The 21,350-nt window shown below is 34.7% G+C and overlaps 2 protein-coding genes across 2 annotated transcripts; one reads left to right on the forward strand and one right to left on the reverse strand.

Annotated features, from left to right (window-relative positions):
• Positions 1–793: 793 nt before the first annotated feature.
• LOC124091229 (olfactory receptor 52Z1P-like) lies at positions 794–1,750 on the reverse strand. Its single transcript, XM_046442198.1, has one exon. The coding sequence runs from the start codon at positions 1,748–1,750 to the stop codon at positions 794–796; it is 957 nt and encodes a 318-aa protein (XP_046298154.1).
• Positions 1,751–19,646: 17,896 nt separating this feature from the next.
• Positions 19,647–20,600, forward strand: LOC124090949 (olfactory receptor 52P1-like). The gene has a single exon (XM_046441758.1). The coding sequence runs from the start codon at positions 19,647–19,649 to the stop codon at positions 20,598–20,600; it is 954 nt and encodes a 317-aa protein (XP_046297714.1).
• The last annotated feature ends 750 nt before the right edge of the window (positions 20,601–21,350 follow it).

Below are 21,350 nucleotides of genomic sequence, written 5' to 3' on the forward strand. Positions count from 1 at the left end.
AAGATGTCTAACAGTAATTATAGGAAAGAAGAAATGGAATGCAGAACCTCCTTTTTCTGTCCTGCAGGTCTCGTATTTGTGGGACACAGGCTGGTTCCATAACTGCCAATTATAACAACAGTAAGCAACAGCATTTCATTTCCATTTTGTGCTGGGCTTTGTTTTAAGAGTTTTATGTAGATTGTGTCAGGTGAGCATGTCGTGTAAGCCTTCCAATCACCTTATAATGGGCATAAAATAATGTATATGTTGATTATATAGTTCATATACATATGCCCAGGAATAGTAAATATACTATTCAGTCAGATAGCTGAATTTCCAAACCCAAACCATAAACCAAATATTCAATTATTATAGTGCCAAGCAGGTGAGTACTACTTTATTTGAACTATAATACTATTTTATCTTCCTATTTTATAGTAAAATAGGCTGTATGTCCATTACATAGTTTGGGAAATCTATTTTTCATATCTTTTAGCATGTGGAGGTGGGTTGTATCTGTAATTCTGTTTTTTGCATCAATATACAATTGAAACTTGCCTTCAAATTACTACACTTTAAGCCTGTTGAAACAAAGCTAAATATTATACAGAAAATAAGATATCCTTGCTCTAATACTGTCCTGAGAAAAGATACACACACAGGAAAAATTTAATATTGTGTCATTTACTCAAAAATTTGCTGTTATTTTCTTCCTAATATTGGCATGATAAAAGATGTTCACTATAACTTCAAATGCACAGCAATTTTTGAGTTTCTTGGGATAATAAAAAACTAATCCGTTGGATTTATATTAACAAAGTGTCTTGTTCAAATAAAAGATCTGAATAACTCTGTCCTGGATTTGCTTGGTCTTAACTCCATAGATGATGGGGTTCAGGGTGGGTGGTACCACTACATAAAGATTAGCAAGGAGGATATGCACATGCAGGGGTATGCTGTGTCCCCCGAACCGGTGAGCAAAGAAGGAAAAAAAAGCTGGTGTATAGAACAAGAGGATGACACAGACATGGGAACCACAGGTACCCAGAGCCTTGAGTCGGGCATCCCGAGAAGGGATTCTAAACACAGTACAAAGTATAATAGCATAGGAGATGATGATTAATACCACATCTAGGCATGTGGAAAACAGGGCCACAATCACCCCATAGTAGATGTTCACTTTGATGCTATCACAGGCCAATCTAGCAATGCCCATATGTTCACAGTATGAATGACGAATAATGTTCTTTCCACAGTAATGGAGCCGATATACCAGAAAAACCAAGGGAAAGCAGATGAAGAAACTCCTAGTTATTGCTGCAGCACCCATTTTTCCAATGACTGAGGGTGTTAGAATGGTCGAGTATCTTAGTGGATGACAGATGGCCACAAAACGGTCAAATGCCATGGCCAACAATATAGCAGACTCTGCCACAAAGATGAAGTGAAGAAAAAACATCTGAGACACACAGTTACCAAAGGAAATACCCCCAGCTTGGAACCAGAAGATTGCTAGCATCTTTGGTGTGGTAACTGTGGAGAGAAAGATATCTGCCAGGGCCAACATGGAGAGGAAGAGGTACATAGGTTCATGAAGACTGCGCTCAGTGAAGATCAGGAATAATAAGAGAGTGTTGCCCAGAATAGCCACTAGGTACATGAAACAAATGGGGATGGAAATCCATATGTGTGCCTCTTCCAGTCCTGGGATCCCAGTCATGGTGTACCATATGTCTCTGATGTTGGTTTGATTTGAAGACATTGTCATGTTTTACTCAGTCCTTTGATTCTAAAGCCTAGGATGGAAGAGAGAGGCACTGGAGATGTAGAACAAGGGTATTTTTTTTTAATTAGGTTGATTATTTTGTAATCTTTTTAGGAGTTCAACACTATTTATCAGATAAAATCACTACTCCTATAATTGAGTTGAAAGCCTATCTTGAAGAATTTCTCATAGTCTTTTCTCTAGTAATTTATTTGGAGTAGAGTAGAAAGAGAACTATAGGTTATCCTTGATTTGTGTATTGTTGTATCAACTTAATGTAGTATATGTTGGGACCGGGTCCTTGTTTTGCAGCATCACAGTATGCATGTTTTTCAGCCAAACCAACTGTATGCGAAGTGAGCTCCAATACAGCATTATTCTGACTTAGCACCAGTGTCCTCACATCGCCTACACATTTTACCTTCTTCCTCCCTTCCTCCTTCTATTCCTGCAGAGTACAGACAAGGATCAACTAACAACTGTGCAGTTGCAGAGAGGGCTCTTCAGGAGAAGAGAGAGAAGGATTTTTTTTTTTTTTTTTTTTTTGAGAAAGAGCCTGGGAAACCCTGGGAGAAAAAGGGTCTACCAATGGTGAACTGAGGGTCATTTAATTTTACAACAGGAAAGATAAGTTTTCCAGGCTCATGGAAAAATCAGAGAGAAAGAGATAGGGGATCTTGTCATATGAAGAATGTAGTTATGTATCAGTTGAAGGATGTACTGGGTAATGGTCAAGGGATTCTACCCCCAAGATAGAAACAATGCCAAGGAAACAAAAGAAAAATTTTGGTCACAGTGAATTTTTGCCTTCTTCATCTGATCCTACTCAGGTAAAAGCTTCTCTTCTTAGTCCTTCCAATCTTTTTCTTCTCTGGTTTCTGGTCTCAGTGAAGCTTCCATTCGCATACCTTCTTTTTTGTACTCACCATTATTCTTCATCTCAAAGTACTGAGCATACTAATTTTAAATAAATGTGTTTTGATATAGCAAAACAAAACACAGAAATAAGTTGATCATAGAAACTAGGTTAGGTATCTTCTAAACCACTATTCATAAAATAATCCAAAATGGAGATTATTTTATGAATAGTGAAATAAGCCATTACCACAAAATGAAGTAAAATATTCTTTCTCTCTGATATGTGGATGTTAATCTGCAAAAGGGGGTAAGGAGGATAGAATTTCAGTGGATTAGATAAAGGGGAATGAAGAGAAGGGAGGAGGAATAGGAATAGGAATGACAGTAGAATGAATCTGATGAAACTTTCCCATGTACACATATGAACACACCACTGTGAATCTCAACATCATGTACATCCACAAGATTGGGGCCCTAATTAGAATAAGATATATTTCATATTTGCATGAATGTATTAAGATAGATTATACTGTCATGTATGACTAAAAATAACAAATAAGAAGATAAAAATAGCAAAAAACAAAACAACAATAACAACAACAACAAAAAAAAAACATGGCATAGTCCTCATAGTCCCCAATGTGGGATTCCTTTTTTACCTTCCATCATTCAGTTCTGATCTAGGAATCATCCAGAACCCCCATGTTTCTTTTTTCATTCAGATCATTCTCCTTTTTCCTTAATAACTGATGCTTATCTCAATGAAAATAATAGCCCACTGCAACTTTGGGGTTATTCTGAATTCATTTCCTTCTGGTAGGAAAGATCAGTAATAAGTGCAAACAACCAATTTGAGAAGCTTGTCATTCTTTTCTTAGAAAGAATCAGAATGTTGTCTAACACACACAGTCCATAGCCTTTAACTTATCAAGAGTAAACTTTCATTAAATACCTTAGAGTTTTTCCCTCTTTATTCCTATTTATAGCACTCTTACACCATGCCTTGGCTTCAGATATTCAGACCTTTCATCTTTTCCATTTTCTTTCCAAGTCTATTTTACCACAAATACCTAGAGATTTTTTTTTTGGTGGGGGGGTATGGTGGGAAATGAACCCAGGAATCCTTTACCACTGAATTATATCCCCACTCCTTTTTAATTTTATTTTGATAGTCTCACTATGTTGCTTAGGTCCTCTGTAAGTTTCTGAGGCTGGCCTCAATCTTGCAATCTTTCTTTCTCAGCCTCCTGAGGTCCTGGGATTACAGCTGTGTACTACCAGGCCTGGCCATAGATAAATATTCAAAACAAACAAAGAAAAGAAAAACAAAAACAAAAACAATGCGGTAGGTGAAATTTACCGTTTAAGCCTTCTGAGATCTCAGCTCTTGCTGTCTTGAGAAACTGGCTTCTATACCCAGAAGAGCTCCTTCCTTTTCTGTCTTGTCTCCTTTTCTATTTTGGATGAATTAAGGCAAATCTCTTTTGCCCTTAGTTTTCCATAGACATATTTAATTAGAAAGCTTAAAATAATAAGATAAACCATGCAGAAGTCTATGAGTTAATTACCTGAAAGATTCTCAGGGATCTCTCTTCACTTATGGGAGATCTAACCTGTGATTTACTGTGGTTGGAGAAACAACCTCAGGCTCTTGTCTTCTGCTGATTCCCATTTCAGGAAGAACCCAGCTTTCACATTCTGACATAATTTTTCCTTGTGAAGATGACTGTAAAAACTCCTTCTTTAGTTTGAAAGAGTATTATGGTCTGATTAGTTGTTACAATTTGAACATGAATAAGCAATATAATTTTAAGAGCACGAAACATGGAAACATGCCTCCACCCCAGCCTTGGATTAGCTTAACCCAGTGTCCTGGTCAGGGAGGAGGCATAGGAAACATCACAGACTTTCCTCTCAATAAGGAGCTTGCTACTCTAAAACCTGAGATTCCTGGGGCACCTTATGAAAACAGCAGTCATCTACCATCTACCATGTCCAATTAGGAAATCTAGGTGCTTGTTACCCCCTCTACTTGCAACTGAAGACTCACTGAGGCTCTCTGCAGGATGTGTTGACTCTGCTTCCATCTAGGACTCAGCATCAGCCAAGAGTCTGGCTGTATAGCTTTCTCTCTCCCAGGAGACCTAAGCCTCAGTGACTGAGAAATCCAAGAAGACATGTCCTCTGGGCCCACGGTCCTTTTCGTAAATCCAAAGAGAACTTGAGTGATTAAATTAGCTCATGGGCAGAGTATATTTCTGATACAATCCTGGGAGATTAATAAAAGCCCTGTCAGTGGCAACAGCCTACACTGCCACTGCTCTGACAGACACAAACCAGCCAAAGAATAAAGGATGCTGGTGTGGTTTTTACTTGTCAAAGACATAAATTTTGTGACAGTGAGATTGTAAGAGCACAAGGGGCTGTTCTACAATGTTAGAAATGCACTCTTTAGGAATCTACTACCTCCTGATATAGCATGAGCTATGAGGTGAAAATAGAACAACTTACCAGCAGGTATTTTAAAGCCATTTTTTCCATGTTCAATGAACCAACTACCATTATAGAAAATAATACACAACCCTTGTTACCTGCTCGTGGTCTAGTATAGGAAGAGAGATGTTTATGCAGGGAAATAGGTATTATAGTCAACTCCCACTGTCATAGAACTTTTCAAGTTCAAAACACATTTTCTGATGTGTCTGTTATTGAAACCCATAAAGATCCCCAATTTTGAGCCAGTTTTTATGGCACATGCCTATAATCCTAGCAGCTTGGGAGGCTGAGGCAAGATGATGGCAAGTTCAAAGCCAGCTTTAGCAATGTAGCAAGATCCTGTCTCAAAATATAAAATAAAAATGACTGAGGATGTGGCTCAGTGGTAAAGTGACACTGGGTCTGAAACATTTTATATATATATATATATATATATATATATTATGTTTCCATTGGATAGGAACACTAAACTCAAAAAGTAGTCATTTTGTTCTGCATAAATATCAGGTAAGGAGCTGAAAATTAAATGCAGGCCATCTTGCCAATTTTCATGGTCTTTCTACAACAACACTATTATAAATCAAATGAGTGATTTGTAAAATAGGAAATGATGCTTCTACATGATAATAAAACCATTTACTTGAAAAAGTGTTCAATAAAAAGTATTATTTATTGTATGTGAAATACTATGCAATTAATATAGGGCTGCCTGGACTATTTTCCATGAATTTATTTAACAATGGATGGCTAAGATCCAATAGTCCATCATGTACTCACTTGATCCACAGGTTCAAGATTAAAAAAAGGGTCCATTTAAATGTGGCAGCACACTGCTGTGATCCCAGTGACTAAAGAAGCTATGGCAGGAGAATTGCAAGTTTCAGGTTGGCTTTAGCAATTTTGTGACAACCTCTCTCAAAGTAAAATATAAAGGTCTGAGAATGTGCTCAGGTATAAGGTGTCCCTGAATTCAATGAAAAAAAAAAAAAAAACATAAATAAATAAAAGAGCTCTAATTTGAAAGAGATGGGATAAGTAAGTGTGAATATTATATAAAATATTTACAGATATAGATTTTTTATTTTTCCAATCCTAAAAATATTACATAATTATTGTTTACCAATGGTTGCTGATATATACCAAGTATCTGGATGAAGCCTGATTAAAACTATTAGTATTTCTGCATAACATGCCAATTAGAAGTAAAAATAGTAAGCTATTAAATTATTAGTAATAGAGGGAAAAATTATAGCACCCAAATACAATGCAAAGAAAAATAAAACACAGCTCCAACCCCAGATTTTATTTTTAAAATCAACCTATGAATTTTGGAGATGCTAAATCTGACCATTTGTGCCTGATAACATTAAACTCTTCAAGGTTATAATTGACTCCTATTATTCTGAAAGCATATTCAATGCAATACCTTCTCATCAATTTCTTTTTATTCCATGGATATTTATTCATTATAGAAAAATACACTGACTAGACGAAACTTTAAATTGAATAAAGTAGAATTTTATTTATATTCATGGCCATGTAACCTTGAATATATTGAACCAAGTGCTCAGAAATGCATAACCTTTTCTGATGAAGATAAACCATTGATTTTTCTTATAAGTCTGAGAAGTCTATTTTGGATTTATTTCACAGAGGGAAAATTGCAGAAGGAGTATACAAGGAAGATAAAGGAAGATAAAACTTTTACAGGTACAGGAGTTTTTATTTGAGAAGAACTTAAGGTTAGAAACATTTGACTGAGAGTAAAAGTCTTCAGTGTATGGGATGGCTCTCTGCATTATTTCAGCCGTGTCTTTTACTTTAGCCACCATTTTAATGACTCTTTCAGCTGAGGTTTTCATCAGTGTCACTCAGGTGTAATTACACACTTGTCTTCTCCCTATGCTGGTAATTCTGCCCTTGGTTCTTTCTGATGCTCACACTTGTTGTGCCTTTAGAAATCAAACCTAACCCAGCAACACAGTGGATAGTTTGGGGTCATGGTGATGATATAACTACATTAAACAATGGTTTTAGGTCACTGAAGGGGTAATAATACCAATGGTGCATCAATAAAAGGAGGTTATGTTAAAGGCATTATGAGTCTTAACGTGTTGCTACCTTCCTTTTCTCATAGTAGAAAAAAATAACCAGATTTGGTACAGGAAATAATAAAGAACACAAAGAGATAGTTCTTAGATCTGGAAAGAAAGACATGAAACATAAACATTACGAAGAATCTTTGCATGTTCTTATTTGGACAATAATATATATGGACTTTTCTCCACCCATTATTCTATTGATTGAAAAATCACTGTATCTCATATGGGCCCACAGATAGTCTATTGCATTTTTGAAATCCATTTGTCTACAGTTAAAAGTCTCCACACAAATAAAATATCTCCTTCTGGGTTCTTTTATATCCTGAGAGTGTTCCTGCTTTTGTACAGAAAAGCTCAACACATTGGAGTAATCTGCTAAGCTTCCACCCTGTTGGCCTTGAGCACTGTCGGAAGTGGGATATGATTACTGAGAAGCCAAATTAAGGACTAATTGATGATGGAGAAATCTCTGAATCTCATTGACTTATCTTCTTTATTGATAAGTCTAAAGTTCCCCTAAAGATTTTGTGCCTTTAGGATTAGTGTATTTTCATTGAAGCTTCTGATACAATTGAGTGCCTTCCCTGACAAAATGAGGATCTCCCAGATGATTTTCTTTAAATTTCACAAGTCCAAGGAGACTATTCAGTGAAAGTCTTTTCCATAAGGTTCAAAAGAGATAAACAAGACACTAATAAAACATAATTTTTGAAATATCAGTGTGTTTTCTTTCCTGTAATTGTTGCCCTCTCCCATGATGTAGTAATGAAGAGTACAATTTAAACAACTAGAAGAAGGGATTTGAAAGTTTTCACCATAGCTAAATGTATGAGGAGATAGATATGCTAACACTTATTTAAACATTGTATAATGTGTATGTGCATCAAAACATTACCTGGCACCAGATTAATAAGGACAATATTTATATTTTATGGATTAGTTTAGAATAAGTAGTAAAGATTGATAAACAAAGGGTGATAGAATTATTTCCTAGCACCATAGTACCAGACAATTTGACAGATTTGTTTTATAGTAAAATTCCAGTAATATAAAATTGAAAAACAATACATAAAACAGGTGATGTTAATTTTTAAAGGTCATATATTAATATTTTGGACTTTGCTGTCCATATACTTTCTCTGTAGTATATTTTTGTTGTGCTATATTTCATTAAATAATTCTTTTTATAATTTTTTTTTATTATTAGTTGTTCAAAACATTACAAAGCTCTTGACATATCATATTTCATACATTTGATTCAAGCAGATTATTAACTCCCATTTTTACCCCGTATACATATTGCAGATTCACATCGGTTCCACATCCACTTTTTTACATACTGCCATACTAGTGTCTGTTGTATTCTGCTGCCCTTCCTATCCTCTACTATCCCCCTCCCCTCCCCTCCCCTCCCCTCCCCTCCCATCTTCTCTCTCTACCCCATCTACTGTAATTCATTTCTCTCTCTTGTTTTTTTTCCCCTTTCCCCTCACTTCCTCTTGTATGTAATTTTGTATAACAATGAGGGTCTCCTTCCTTTACCATGCAATTTCCCTTCTCTCTCTCTTTCCCTCCCCCCTCTCAACCCTGTTTAATGGTGATCTTCTTCTCATGTTCTTCCTCCCTATTCTATTTTTAGTTGCTCTCCTTGTATCAAAGATGACATTTGGCATTTGTTTTTTAGGGATTGGCTAGCTTCACTTAGCATAATCTGCTCTAGTGCCATCCATTTCCCTGCAAATTCCATGATTTTGTCATTTTTTAGTGCAGAGTAATACTCCATTGTGTATAAATGCCACATTTTTTTTTATCCATTCATCTATTGAAGGGCACCTAGGTTAGTTCCACAGTCTAGCTATTGTGAATTGTGTTGCTATGAACATCGATGTAGCAGCATCCCTATAGTATGCTCTTTTAAGGTCTTCAGGGAATAGTCCGAGAAGGGTAATAGCTGGGTCAAATGGTGGTTCCATTCCCAGCTTTCCCAGGAATCTCCATACTGCTTTCCAAATTGGCCACACCAATTTGCAGTCCCACCAGCAATGTACAAGTGTACCTTTTTCCCCACATCCTCGCCAGCACTTGTTGTTGTTTGACTTCATAATGGCTGCCAATCTTACTGGAGTGAGATGGTATCTTTGGGTGGTTTTGATTTGCATTTCTCTGACTGCTAGAGATGGTGAGCATTTTTTCATGTACTTCCATTAAATAATTCTTAATAATGCAACAAACTTTCTCAACTCACAAGATGTACAGAAGAAGAAAGAGAAAGGAAGAAGCAAAAAAAGAAAAGAAAAAAATGAAATGAAAAAAAATCTACAGACAAGAGATGTTTTGCTGGTTTTCATTTGGCAACCTGTGATCTCCATAAATAAATGAGCAACATGACAATGAAATTATCAAACATATTTCTTGAAAGAAAACTAATCTTTTAATACAAATAATTAAACAGATCACAAATTAGAGAAATCAACAAGGAATTTTATTGTTATTAAGTTTTTATATCATACTAAAATATTTTATTAATGATTCACATACTTTATATTTATTCATTGTATATTATAACAAAACCTTTTAGTGATTTTAGAGTACCATCTAAAACACAGATGGTATGAAATTAACAAGTATAAAATCCAATAGAGAATATCAAAGGAATACTAAAACTATTGTTAATTTTAAAAGGTAAGACCAGTACATATAGAAAGATAAACACAGAAAAAAATTTTAAAAGGTGCTAAAATTTAACTCAACTATTAAAAATAAAGTAATTACATTAAAAATAAAGAGAATAAGAATTCAAATTTGTAGACTAAGCATTCCAATTTGAGGATATTTAAGTCCTTTCCTATCCACATAAAACACAGTACTCCTAGTTGTTCAGATAGCATTGAACCCTATATACTATGTTTTTTTTTCCTATACACACACCTATAATAAAGTTTATTTTACAAATGAGGCACGATAATGGCTAATTATAAAATATGAGAATTATAACATTATGTGATAATAAAATTGTCAACAACACTACTCTCACATTTCAGAGATATTATTAATTAATTAATTAATTAATTTAGTGGTACTTGGGATTCAACCTAGGGTTACTCTATCACTGAAGTATACCCCAACCCCTTGCCTTTTTTTTTTTTTTTTTTTTTTGAGAAAGGGCTTGCTAAATTGCCTAGGCTGGCCTCAAACTTGTGATCTTCCTATCTAAGACTCTGAAGTCACTGAGATTACAGGCATGCCCAAATATGCCCAACTCTTAGGGCTATTAATAAGTAGAATAAGTTTACTTGAAAACAAGTCTGTGATACTGAAGAGCTGAGAATGGATAGTACCACTAAGTGATTAATGGACACACAGTGCATATAAGATGGATATGCTGGACAAAATATAATTCTAAAAAATGGAAGAGTACTGAACAAGATTTCATCACACCAAAAAAAAAACCCACATAATTTAAAATTCATGAATGGTGTATTTCTGGAATTTCTGATTTTTATTTCATACCATTGTTGACCATAGGAAACCAAAAATGTTGAAAGAAAACTGGGCATAAGGGAGAACCACTGTAGATTGCTACACTGAGTGTAAAAGCAAAATTCCCCAATGATCTTTTTTTGTTTGTTTGTTTTTGTTGGGATGTTTTGGGAGTTGGGTACTGGAGATTGAACACACAGGGGCACTCCACCACTGAGCTACATCCACAGCCTATTTGTTTGTTTGTTTTCGTGTGTGTGTGTGTGTTGTTGTCATTGTTGTTTTTGAAACTGGGTCTCAGTGTGTGTGTGTGTTTGAGACTGGGTCTAAGTTGCACAAAGTGCCCTCAAACTTGTAATCCTCCTGCCTCAGCCTCCTGAGTTGCTGTGTCTACAGGCATATGCTACTATGTCCAGCACGAGCATCTGTCCTTTTTTTCTCCACATAATTTTTAATTGGTGCCTTAGTTGTACATTCTGATGGGGTTTGTTGTTAAAAATTTGTACATGTACACAATGCAACAATATAATTTGGCCAGTATCATTCTCCAGCATTCCCCCACTCCATCTCTACCTCCCATTCCTTGGTTCCTTTCTTTTACTGGTCTCCCTTTGATGTTCATGAGATCCACTCCCACCTTTCTTTACTGTCATTCTCTATAGTTTCTGCATATGTCAGAAAACATACAACCATTAACCTTCATCAACAAGTTCACAGTTTTGGGTCTAATTCCCAGGTTTATGATCCATTTTGAGTTGACTTTTGTGCAGAGTGAGAGATAAGAGTCTAGCTTCATTCTTCTACAGATGGATAACAAGTTTTTCCAGAAACATGTGTAAAAAAGGCTGTCATTCCTACAATATGTTTTTGGCACTTTTGTCAAAGATCAGATGACCACAGGTGTGTGGGTTTGTCTCTATTTGTGTCTTCTATTCTGTAACATTGATCTGTGTGTCTATTTTTATTCCAGTTCCATTCAGTTTTTGTTACTTAGCTCTGTAGTATAATTTGAAGTCAGAGATTGTGATACCTCCAGCATTGTTTTATGGCTTAGAATTGTTTTGGTTATTCTGGCTCTTTTATTCTTCCAAATGAATTTTAGGATTGAACAGTTCTCTTCTTGGAAGACAAGAAAGACATTACAAAACACATGAAGTCAGAAAGGAATGCATTAATATATCTTTGTGATGTAGTATGAAAAAATCTAAAAATAATACAAAGGAAATCCCAAGAATAAATAATAGGCAAATTTGTGATGACTTTACATAAAATGAAGGGCTTTTATTTTCTTTTTCAATTAAAGAAATCATAGAAAAACTTAACAGATGACTCAATTGGGAGAATTACTTGCAGCATTTACAACTAACAAAATTTATAATTTTGTTATAAAATGTGCTCTATATAAAGGAAGCAGCTATAAATCCATGAGAAAAACTGAGGATCAACAATCATAAGAAATAATTCTTTAAATCCACTCCTTTCCATGAGTGAAAATCACAAAGGACTCTCCAGCATGTGAAAGTGTTTTCTTTCCTAGTAACAGGAAGAAAGTAATACCTGAAGTATATGAGTAACTAAATTATCATTTGACTAGTGTAGTAGACCAGAAAGTATCAGAAGCTAAAAATCCAGAGGGGCAGGAAATTTGATCTTCTGACACTATTGATGAGTGAGGCTGTTGCAAAGAGCATCTAATTCCTCACTAACTGAAGAAACTGCAGCTGCACTGCAGGCTTTTTCAGTGCACAGAAGAACAATGGATATAGGAAGGCGAATCTTGAAGAGACTGGACATGTAGAAATCGTATTCCAATAAGATGGTATGCATTTAAAATAATAATGGAAATCTTGAAATATCCCAAATTTTAAGTTCTTGGTGTCATTATTATTAGCTGGGATCTACATTGAAATCAAATTGTGCCAATCCAGGGTAGGTCTGCAATGTCCTTGTCTTAATATGCATCTGTATACAAGTACTAGACTCTGGGAAATCTTGATCTTCTTAAGCATTCTCAATTGAGTAAATATTTATTTTGTACTCCAGTCAAGCCAAGCACCATGACCCTGTCTCTAGAGACTATATTTTCTAAAATAGTAATAGAAGCCCTCTATGCCCATACCAGTGCTGTGATGTTTATAGTGTTATAGCTTTCATGTACAAATGTCTGTGCATAGTTGTAGTGTTGTCTCCCCTCCATGTGTATATCTCTGCTGTGTATAATCAGTGGACCTTTGGGCCTTCCAAAGCCTGATGAGACAAGTGACCTTCATAATCTCCTGTTATAGGACAACCATAATTACCAAGTTTTCCACAGAGGACTTAATGCCCAAAAGCCACTGCGGTCATGTATTTTAACCAGGTAAGTTTCTTTGTTTGATCACTGCAATGAAAAAGGATCATTTGAGAATTTTCAGGGAGCAAGAGTACATGTTATTTATTTTGTGATGCATTATTTGAGATAAAGTATTTTGCAGTCAAGGAGGAAAAGGTGATATGCAGGTAGGAAAATCCAGATACATGTTTATAACAGACATATATATGGTTTGAGTAATGTGATTTATAACTAGAGAATAGAAATCAAATGTTCTCCAAAGATAAAAAAGTATTAGTTTAGTATCTTTTCTGTTGTTGGTGGTGTTGTTTTGTTTTTGGATTTTTATGCAAAAACCTATGAAGTTTCTATGGTTTCTGATTTTGGAACTTATGTTAGTCATAAAATGGAAAGAATATGTTTAAAGAAAAGTTGAGGAAGGCATAGGTTTCAGAATTATTACAGAAATACCATTTAGAGTAGGGCGGTCACAAGCTTCAGAAACAGGATAAAAATCTATGAAATACTTTGGCTGTGGAGGATATACAAAAACATGAATTTTCCTCAGAAATTCATTGAAAATGTTTTGTATTTCAGTACTTTCCTTTTCATGACCCTCAGAGTCCCATGAAGGACATAAATATAAAAATAAATAGATACAAAAAAAATTTTAGTAGTTTTTCCTGCATCCATCAGGTCAATAGATTATTTTTCAAAATAGATAGGGAATATTCAACTTCCTTTAAAAAAGATGATATAAATGGAGACAAGAAAGAAATGAATTGGTTTGTTTTAAGGTGCAATTGACTAAGAGAAAGGATAGAGTGGTGAAAAAAGGATTTAAATTAAATAGAATAGAGCCTGCTGACACAGTTAATTCTAAATATAGATTAGATCAGAGGTATGTGTGGTGGATACTTATGTGTGGGAATGGGAGGCCTTCTTTCTTTTAGGGAATGAATAATAAGGATACATGTACATTTAAGAATGCTTGTAGGTAATTCATAATTCTTAACAGTTTTCCCTTCTAAGAAGTGGTATCTAACACAGTTTAGGGGAGGTTAATTAAATCTATTTAAAGCTAGCATTTGCTGAATGTTCACTATGTTTCTAGTTCTTATTTATGTGAACATTTTCTTGTAGAAATAATTTTATGATGTAGTAATTATTTTTATCTTCATCATACTTATTAAGAAACCAAGGTATCAAGAGGTAAAGAAGTTCATAAAGATCCATCTCCTATTGAATATATAACCAGGATTTTAAAGAATTTGTTGTGAATTCCAAGCATAACTGGGAGATGTTATTTGATCAATGTCTCTACCAATAATAACTAACACTTATTAGGTGCTTACTATGTGCCAAGTGGCAGACTAAGCATTTCACATTTATCAGTTGATATAGTCCTTATAACAACACAATTAAAATAAAATTTATTTTTTTATTATGCACATTTTAGAGGTAGGAAAATTGAAATATGATTTAAATGGCACTAACTTGGATGGTTTTGTCATTTTCCTAATAGTGTTCAAGAATTCAGGTGCAGAAGCAAAAGAGTTGGATACAATGCTGGTGAGTTGCAAAGGAACAAAGAAAGAAAATGTAATAAGATATTTGAATATACTGACAAATGAATATATGGATTGATATTTCAAAAGGTCTGTGTTTATATGAGAGAAGGTACTTGTGCTGGGAGAATTAGAGGTTGGGAGACTGCCCATGATACAGTTGGTTGGAGCTGATGTTTTCAGAGGAGGTACAGTTATTGATGATGATAAATGTGTCTGTTTTGATTCATAAGGAAATTACATTACCAATTGAGAGAAGTGAAGTGGGTTCAGAAAAGGTTCACCCATACATACCTTATAGTAATTTATTAATCTAAGAGTGGAACAGTAAAATATAAGCCATGTAGGAAACTCTTCAATGCATGTGGGTCTGGGATATAGTTATTTCCAGATATCAAAGATAATATAAAATATATTAAGTAGATTGACGAAGTGAAAAGTAACAATTCAGTGAATGAGGTTCATGAGCACTCTCCTGATCACATCATTTGGACATAGGATCTATTTAAAAAAAATTAGTTGTTGGTTTTCTTTTTGTCTTCTTTTAATTTTAAGATAAGGAAATAAACTCAAATTTTATCAAAGAAGTTGAAATTGTTGACATGAGTATTTTTATTGGTGGAAAAAATTGCTACAATCATTTACAACAATATAATTAACTTTTTGCTCAAGCCCTAAGAGCAGTTAAAGAGACTGAAAATAGATTTGGCACATATAATTTGTTGTCCTTTTTATTTTAATTCACTTGACTTATTCCTTGGGAGAAAGCAAAATTTGAAATAACAGCCTCTTGAAAGAATTGATACAAAATTCAGAATGGTGTGTGTGTGTGTGTGTGTGTGTGTAGGTATATGTGTGCATGTGTATATGTAAGCACATTCATGTATAAATGGAAGAAAATATGAGATAGGTTCTTGACTTGTATCTACCATGAAACATGTTGTTGTGGAATACTATGCTCAACATTTCAAAATAATTCCCTTGGTACCTAGTAACGAACCCACATGTAGGTAAATCAGAGTCACCTTACATCTTCACCCTCTGCTATTCCAAAATAAACAAACAAAAACTCAAGTTACTAGCAATTAAGTGCATATAATCAATTTAAAAACTTGATTATATTGTTCCAAGTGAACAAGAATGAACTTTTTGAGAAAAGCTAATTTGTAAACAAAATAAAAACTGCTCTTATAAGCCAAAGACACCTATAAACTATTGTGATATTACAACATGTAAAGAATGTTTCATTTAATACCAAAATCACAGATTAATTGCTTTTATTATGCCAAGATGTGAGCTGACACAACAGAAATATAAAGTCCGTTGAGATTTAAACTGTGTATTTCATGTAAAGTCCAGAAACATGAAATTCATTAAGATATAAACTCTTCATTATGTAGAGTTTGTAAATTACTAGTTAACAAGAGACTACTATTTGTAATCATTAAACTATTTCCAAGTTAAAAGAATATTGGAAAGAAAAGATTGTGTAACTTTTTAAAATAAAGAGAAAAGTTATTATAGTTGTGTTTGGTACACATTAAAAAGATAAGTAGAAATTCACCCACCAGACAAGAGAAACTGCAATTAAGTCCAAGTGTAGAGTAGATTTAAAGTCATAGAAAGTGATCTAAGAGCTATTAGAAGATTGCTTTAATGATAAGGTTGTTTTGTTGTTGTTGTTGTTTTTACATTTTTTTAGTAGTTGATAGATCTTTATTTTATTTATTTATATGTGATGCTGAGAATCGAACCCAGTGCCTCACACTTGCCAGGCAAGTGCTCTACTGCTCAGCCCCAGCCCCAGGTCCTTAATGGTAAGGTTTTAAGTAAACTACTATGTAATGTTGGAAACATGACTCTGATGATGTGAGAAAATGGATTTTTATGGAATTTAAAAACAAAACAATACAAAACAACAACAACAACAAAAAAAAAAACAAGGAAAAGTAATTAGAAAGCCAAATCATGGAGTGTATGTCAGTTAATGAAAAAATTAACTAAAGAAGATGGACATAGGTGAGGTATACTATATTTGATGAATATGAGATAATTGAATTCAACAAGACAAAATGACTTGTTTGCAATCTTAAAGTTACTAAGAGAGAAGGATAAAAGATAACCCTGAGATTTCTGGTCTAAATGACTGTGTGACTGCTGTCGCCAGGAAATAAAATTCAGAGTAGGGGAGATTTGAAAAAAAAGGAGTGAATATTGTTTAGAAAAACTTGAAATGAGAGAAGACAGTAAATAAACACACACACACACACACATGCAAAACCACATATAATTTATATCAGAAAATTTAGAAAGTGTCACATGTGCCACTAGCACTCTTCTCTCTGAAGTGGCAGATTCCATCTGGGTCTGTGCAAACAGATCCATATGCAGGTAAGTTATCAACAGAACATGTGGCGGGAAGATTGACATTTACCTGTTTCAGAAACAGACACAATGGCAGAGCAGGAGGGTATTCTCTGGTCTTTTCACTTTGCTGCTAATCTACTAAATCCAAAATGAAGGACCTCATTGATTTCATTCAAAATAGGCCCAGGAAAAATAAAAAAAAAACCTTTCCAGAAGGTTGGGGATTTATATAGGAAATGGTTTCTGGAGGAATTGTTCTCTGCAGTTGCCTCTGTTTTATAAGTTCTGGAGCTTCAAGAGAAGCTGTCCTCTTGTCCAGTCAAAGTGACAACATATTTTTTTATTATCTTATCACAATCAATTTACAACTAAAAGACATAATTTGTTAATATGTAAATATATGTAAATAATTAACCTTGATTTTTATCTTATGCAATTTTCTTAGCTAAAGAGGTATGTTTATATTTCTAGATGTTTTGCTTTTCTTCTTGTGTATATAATTCTCTTCCAACAACTTCTTAAAATTTTGCTTCTCCTAAAAGAGGAAAAAATCATGGAATATGAACAAACCTTAAAATGTATTCTTTGTATTGAACCTCAGAACCTTTCAGGCTTTAAGCATTTCACACTCCTAGTTTCTAACTCCAAGTTTGTATCTCTCTCTGGAATTATAAAACCCATCTCTAATATATAATGCTCCATAACTCAGTTTTTGTATTCTGGATAAGTTTAAATTCTTAAGACTCTTAAACTATTAATGTAACTCAACTTCTGATTCTTACCTTCTTACAAGAAAACACCACATATGCTCATTTACATAGATCCACAAGAGCATAGGTTTAATAAGACAATGCACATCTCATCACCAAAAAAGTTTTTTTTTTTTCATGTGATATTTGGAAATCCAAAGAAGCACTGTTAATTAGAATATCCCTTAATGTTTATTGAACATTCACATTTGTGGAATTCAAGGAATGGAATTTAGATATTAGGAACAACTAGAAATAAAAATAGGTATATTATGAAAACAGGTGTTAAGATTTCAGAATTAAGATAATAGGAGGAATGTGCATCTGAGGAAGAAGATTAGAGGACAATTACTAGAATCAAAGTACAAGCTCATAATAAAGGTCACAGGAAAATAGTCATGGTGGGTCAGACTCAGAGGAGTGGATTTGGTGCTTGGGTCTTTACTGCCACTGAGTAGGAGTATTAACAAAGCCAGACCTAGGATGAGGACACATGGGTGGGCAGGACATTGAAAAGTCTCACATTATCCCATTAACTGCTAATGTGTTTATTTAGGGCAATATTTTAATTATCTGAAAGAATAAAAAATAAAATATTCACAGTTACTTTGGAAAAGCAGATAACTTATTTGCAACATTTTATTTTATGACATGTACATATGAAATTTATTTTCATGAAAATCCTTTAAAATAAATTGTGAATGGTACGTTTATATGATAGTGAATAAATTTAACTTTTCTTGGCTGGATCAGAAAAGCCAGTTAATCCTTCTTTTCTGGCCTATGTTCTTAGTGAAATTGAATGAATTATTAAATGAAATCTGTAAATTCTGTTTTTAATTGCATAGAAAGGCCAAGTAGTATAGGATAAAATCACGGTGAAAAAAATTTTAAAAAAAGAAGGTCTAAAAAAATATGTAACTAATATATGTTAAAATTCCAATGAAAATTTTTATTTTTCTACTTGTTATTTCAGGAGATACTCCTAATATTAAAGTAAGTTTCTAATATCTTGTCAATATTTGGACTATCGTCAAGATTTTTTCTGAATTAAGAATATAGTGATCCAAAGTATAGTAAGAGTTTATTCTTTTCAGTGTCCTAAAGAACTTTGGTCATATTTAGTTTCTGAGATTCTTTATTCTACACTACTGATTATTTTATTAAGTTATCTGTAGACAGTATATTGTTAAAATGCTAACTGCCAACTGCCTTTTGAATAGCATGCTAATTATTAATATGCACATCCTTGAATGTACAGTTCGTGTGTATGTGTGTACGCCTATATGTAGTTGCATACTTGATTGAAAGTTCCCTGAGATCAGTAGCCTTGCTTGTCTGTTATTTGTGCATGTTTTTCCCTTTTGTTTCCTTTCCCTCCCTCCGTCCCTCCCTTCCTTCTTTTCTTTTTGTGCAGTATGGAGTATTGAATCCAGGATTTGTCACATGCTGCGCAAATGATTATGAATGGGCTTTTTTACATTCTAGTTTGACAGGGTCTTCCTCAGTCTCCCAGGCTGCCCTTGAACTTGGAATTCCCCCTGCCTAGGCCACTCTAGTAATTGGGATTAACACAATCAGCAGGCCTTTGCTTTTCTTAAGACAATCTGTATCACATCATCCTGAAAATTTACAGATACAAAGACAGAACCATTTTATCATTATCTGTTTACTTCCTAGATAACAAAAATTTAAAAAGTAGAATAAAGTTTAAAAGGAAAACAATAGAGACAGTTTAATTTCATTTTCTTATTTGCAAATCAAGATATTAGGGATCACAAAAGAAGATATTTCCCTAAGGATTTATGGAAGTTTTGAAAAAGAGCAAGCCCTTAAGATAGGCTATTCACAAGTGCTTATTGAATCTACCTTTGCAGAGCCATGGAGGAGTTCTGTCGTCGTGATACCTGCTCACAGGGGTTTTGCCTTCATACTTGATACTGAACATGCAGCCTCTCAAGTGTTAACATGGAAGATAATGGTACACATCACCCAATTTCATCTTTCTTCCTCGTTGGTATTCCTGGCTTGCAAGATTTTCATTGCTGGATCGGCATCCCTGTCTTCCTCCTGTTTGCCCTGACCCTGCTGGGGAACAGCATCATCATTGCTACTGTCAAGCTAGAGCCAAGCCTCCACCAGCCTATGTATTTCTTCCTTTGCATGCTGGCAGTGAATGACATGGCTCTTTCCTCTTCCACAGCCCCCAAGATGCTTGGCACCTTTTGGTTTAATGATCACAGGATTGGCTTTAACATATGCCTAACACAAATGTATTTTATCCACACACTCTGCATTATTGAATCAGCTCTCCTACTTGCCATGGCTTTTGATCGCTATGTGGCTATCTGCATCCCATTGCATTACACAACCATCCTAACAACATCTAAAATCATTAAAATGGGCCTAGTTGGTGTCAGCCGAGCTATACTCATGGTTCTGCCCTGTCCTCTTCTTATTAAGAGGCTGCCATACTATGCAAATTATATCATCAATCATGTCTACTGTGAGCACATGGCCGTGGTGAAGTTGGCCAATGCCAACACCCTTATTAACAGAGCATATGGCATTTCTGTGGCCCTTTCAGTGATGATATTGGACCTGGGGCTCATAGCCACATCCTATATCAAAATTCTCCAAGCAGTCTTCCGGCTGTCTTCCCAGAATGCCCGCTCCAAAGCCCTGGGCACCTGTGCTGCCCATGTTTGCACTATCCTTGTCTCCTACACACCTGCACTGTTCAGCTTCTTAACTCATCGCATAGGCAAGAAGGTTCCTCCAAGCGTCCATATACTCTTTGCAAGTCTATACCTTCTGGTACCTCCCACAGTCAATCCCCTGGTGTATGGAATCAAAACCAAGCAGATTCGGGACCAGGTGGTGGGTCTCTTCTTCCCAAATAAGAAAATTTCTGAACATTAAAACATTTCACTACAACTTTTGTTGGAGGAATATGGTTTATGAAGTTATGATGGATTAACAACATTTCCAACCTTGTCTTCAAAATGTCATTTCTCAGTTAACCTTTGTAGCAAGGATATTTGATGTGGTCTAATTTTTTTCTTTATCGTTGAGTTTTATTTTCATGGCAATCTCTCAGAGAAACATATTTATCATTTCATTCTCTGTCTTCCCATATTTCACAATTGTTGTTTAAATATATTTGTATCCTTGTTTCTCCATGTATCTACCTCTCAATATCTATATCTATTGATGAAGCAATATGCAGCAAGCTCTCTAGATAATTAGAGGAAAGTGCAGAGTAAAAGACAATCAGGAGTTTCAGTTTCTGTTCCCATGTATGAAAAGTTTGGAAAACATTCCTTTCATTCTTATGGCAAGAAATATATCTTAAAAAAATGACAATCATGTTTATCCAATTCTCCAGAGATATGAAGTTACATGGAAAACTGCTAACCCAAAATTTAGAGAGTCAGGTAAACCCAGAGAATCAGTCCATATGAGCTTACCTCAAACAGACAGCACTGAAGACAAGAGTGTTTTGCTCTAAAAGAATGTTAAACCTAGGGTCTATAGTTTGTCTCAGTGATAGAGCACTTGCCTCACATGTGTGAGGCATGATCCTCAGCACCACATAAAAATAAACAAAATAAAGATATTGTATCCATCTACAACTAAAAAAATATTTAAAAAAGAAGGTTAAACCTAATT

Source organism: Marmota monax, unplaced genomic scaffold (assembly GCF_021218885.2).
Source record: "Marmota monax isolate L192 unplaced genomic scaffold, Marmota_monax_Labrador192_F-V1.1 WCK01_AAM20220418_F8-fsc00068, whole genome shotgun sequence".
Taxonomy (NCBI): Eukaryota; Metazoa; Chordata; class Mammalia; order Rodentia; family Sciuridae; genus Marmota; species Marmota monax.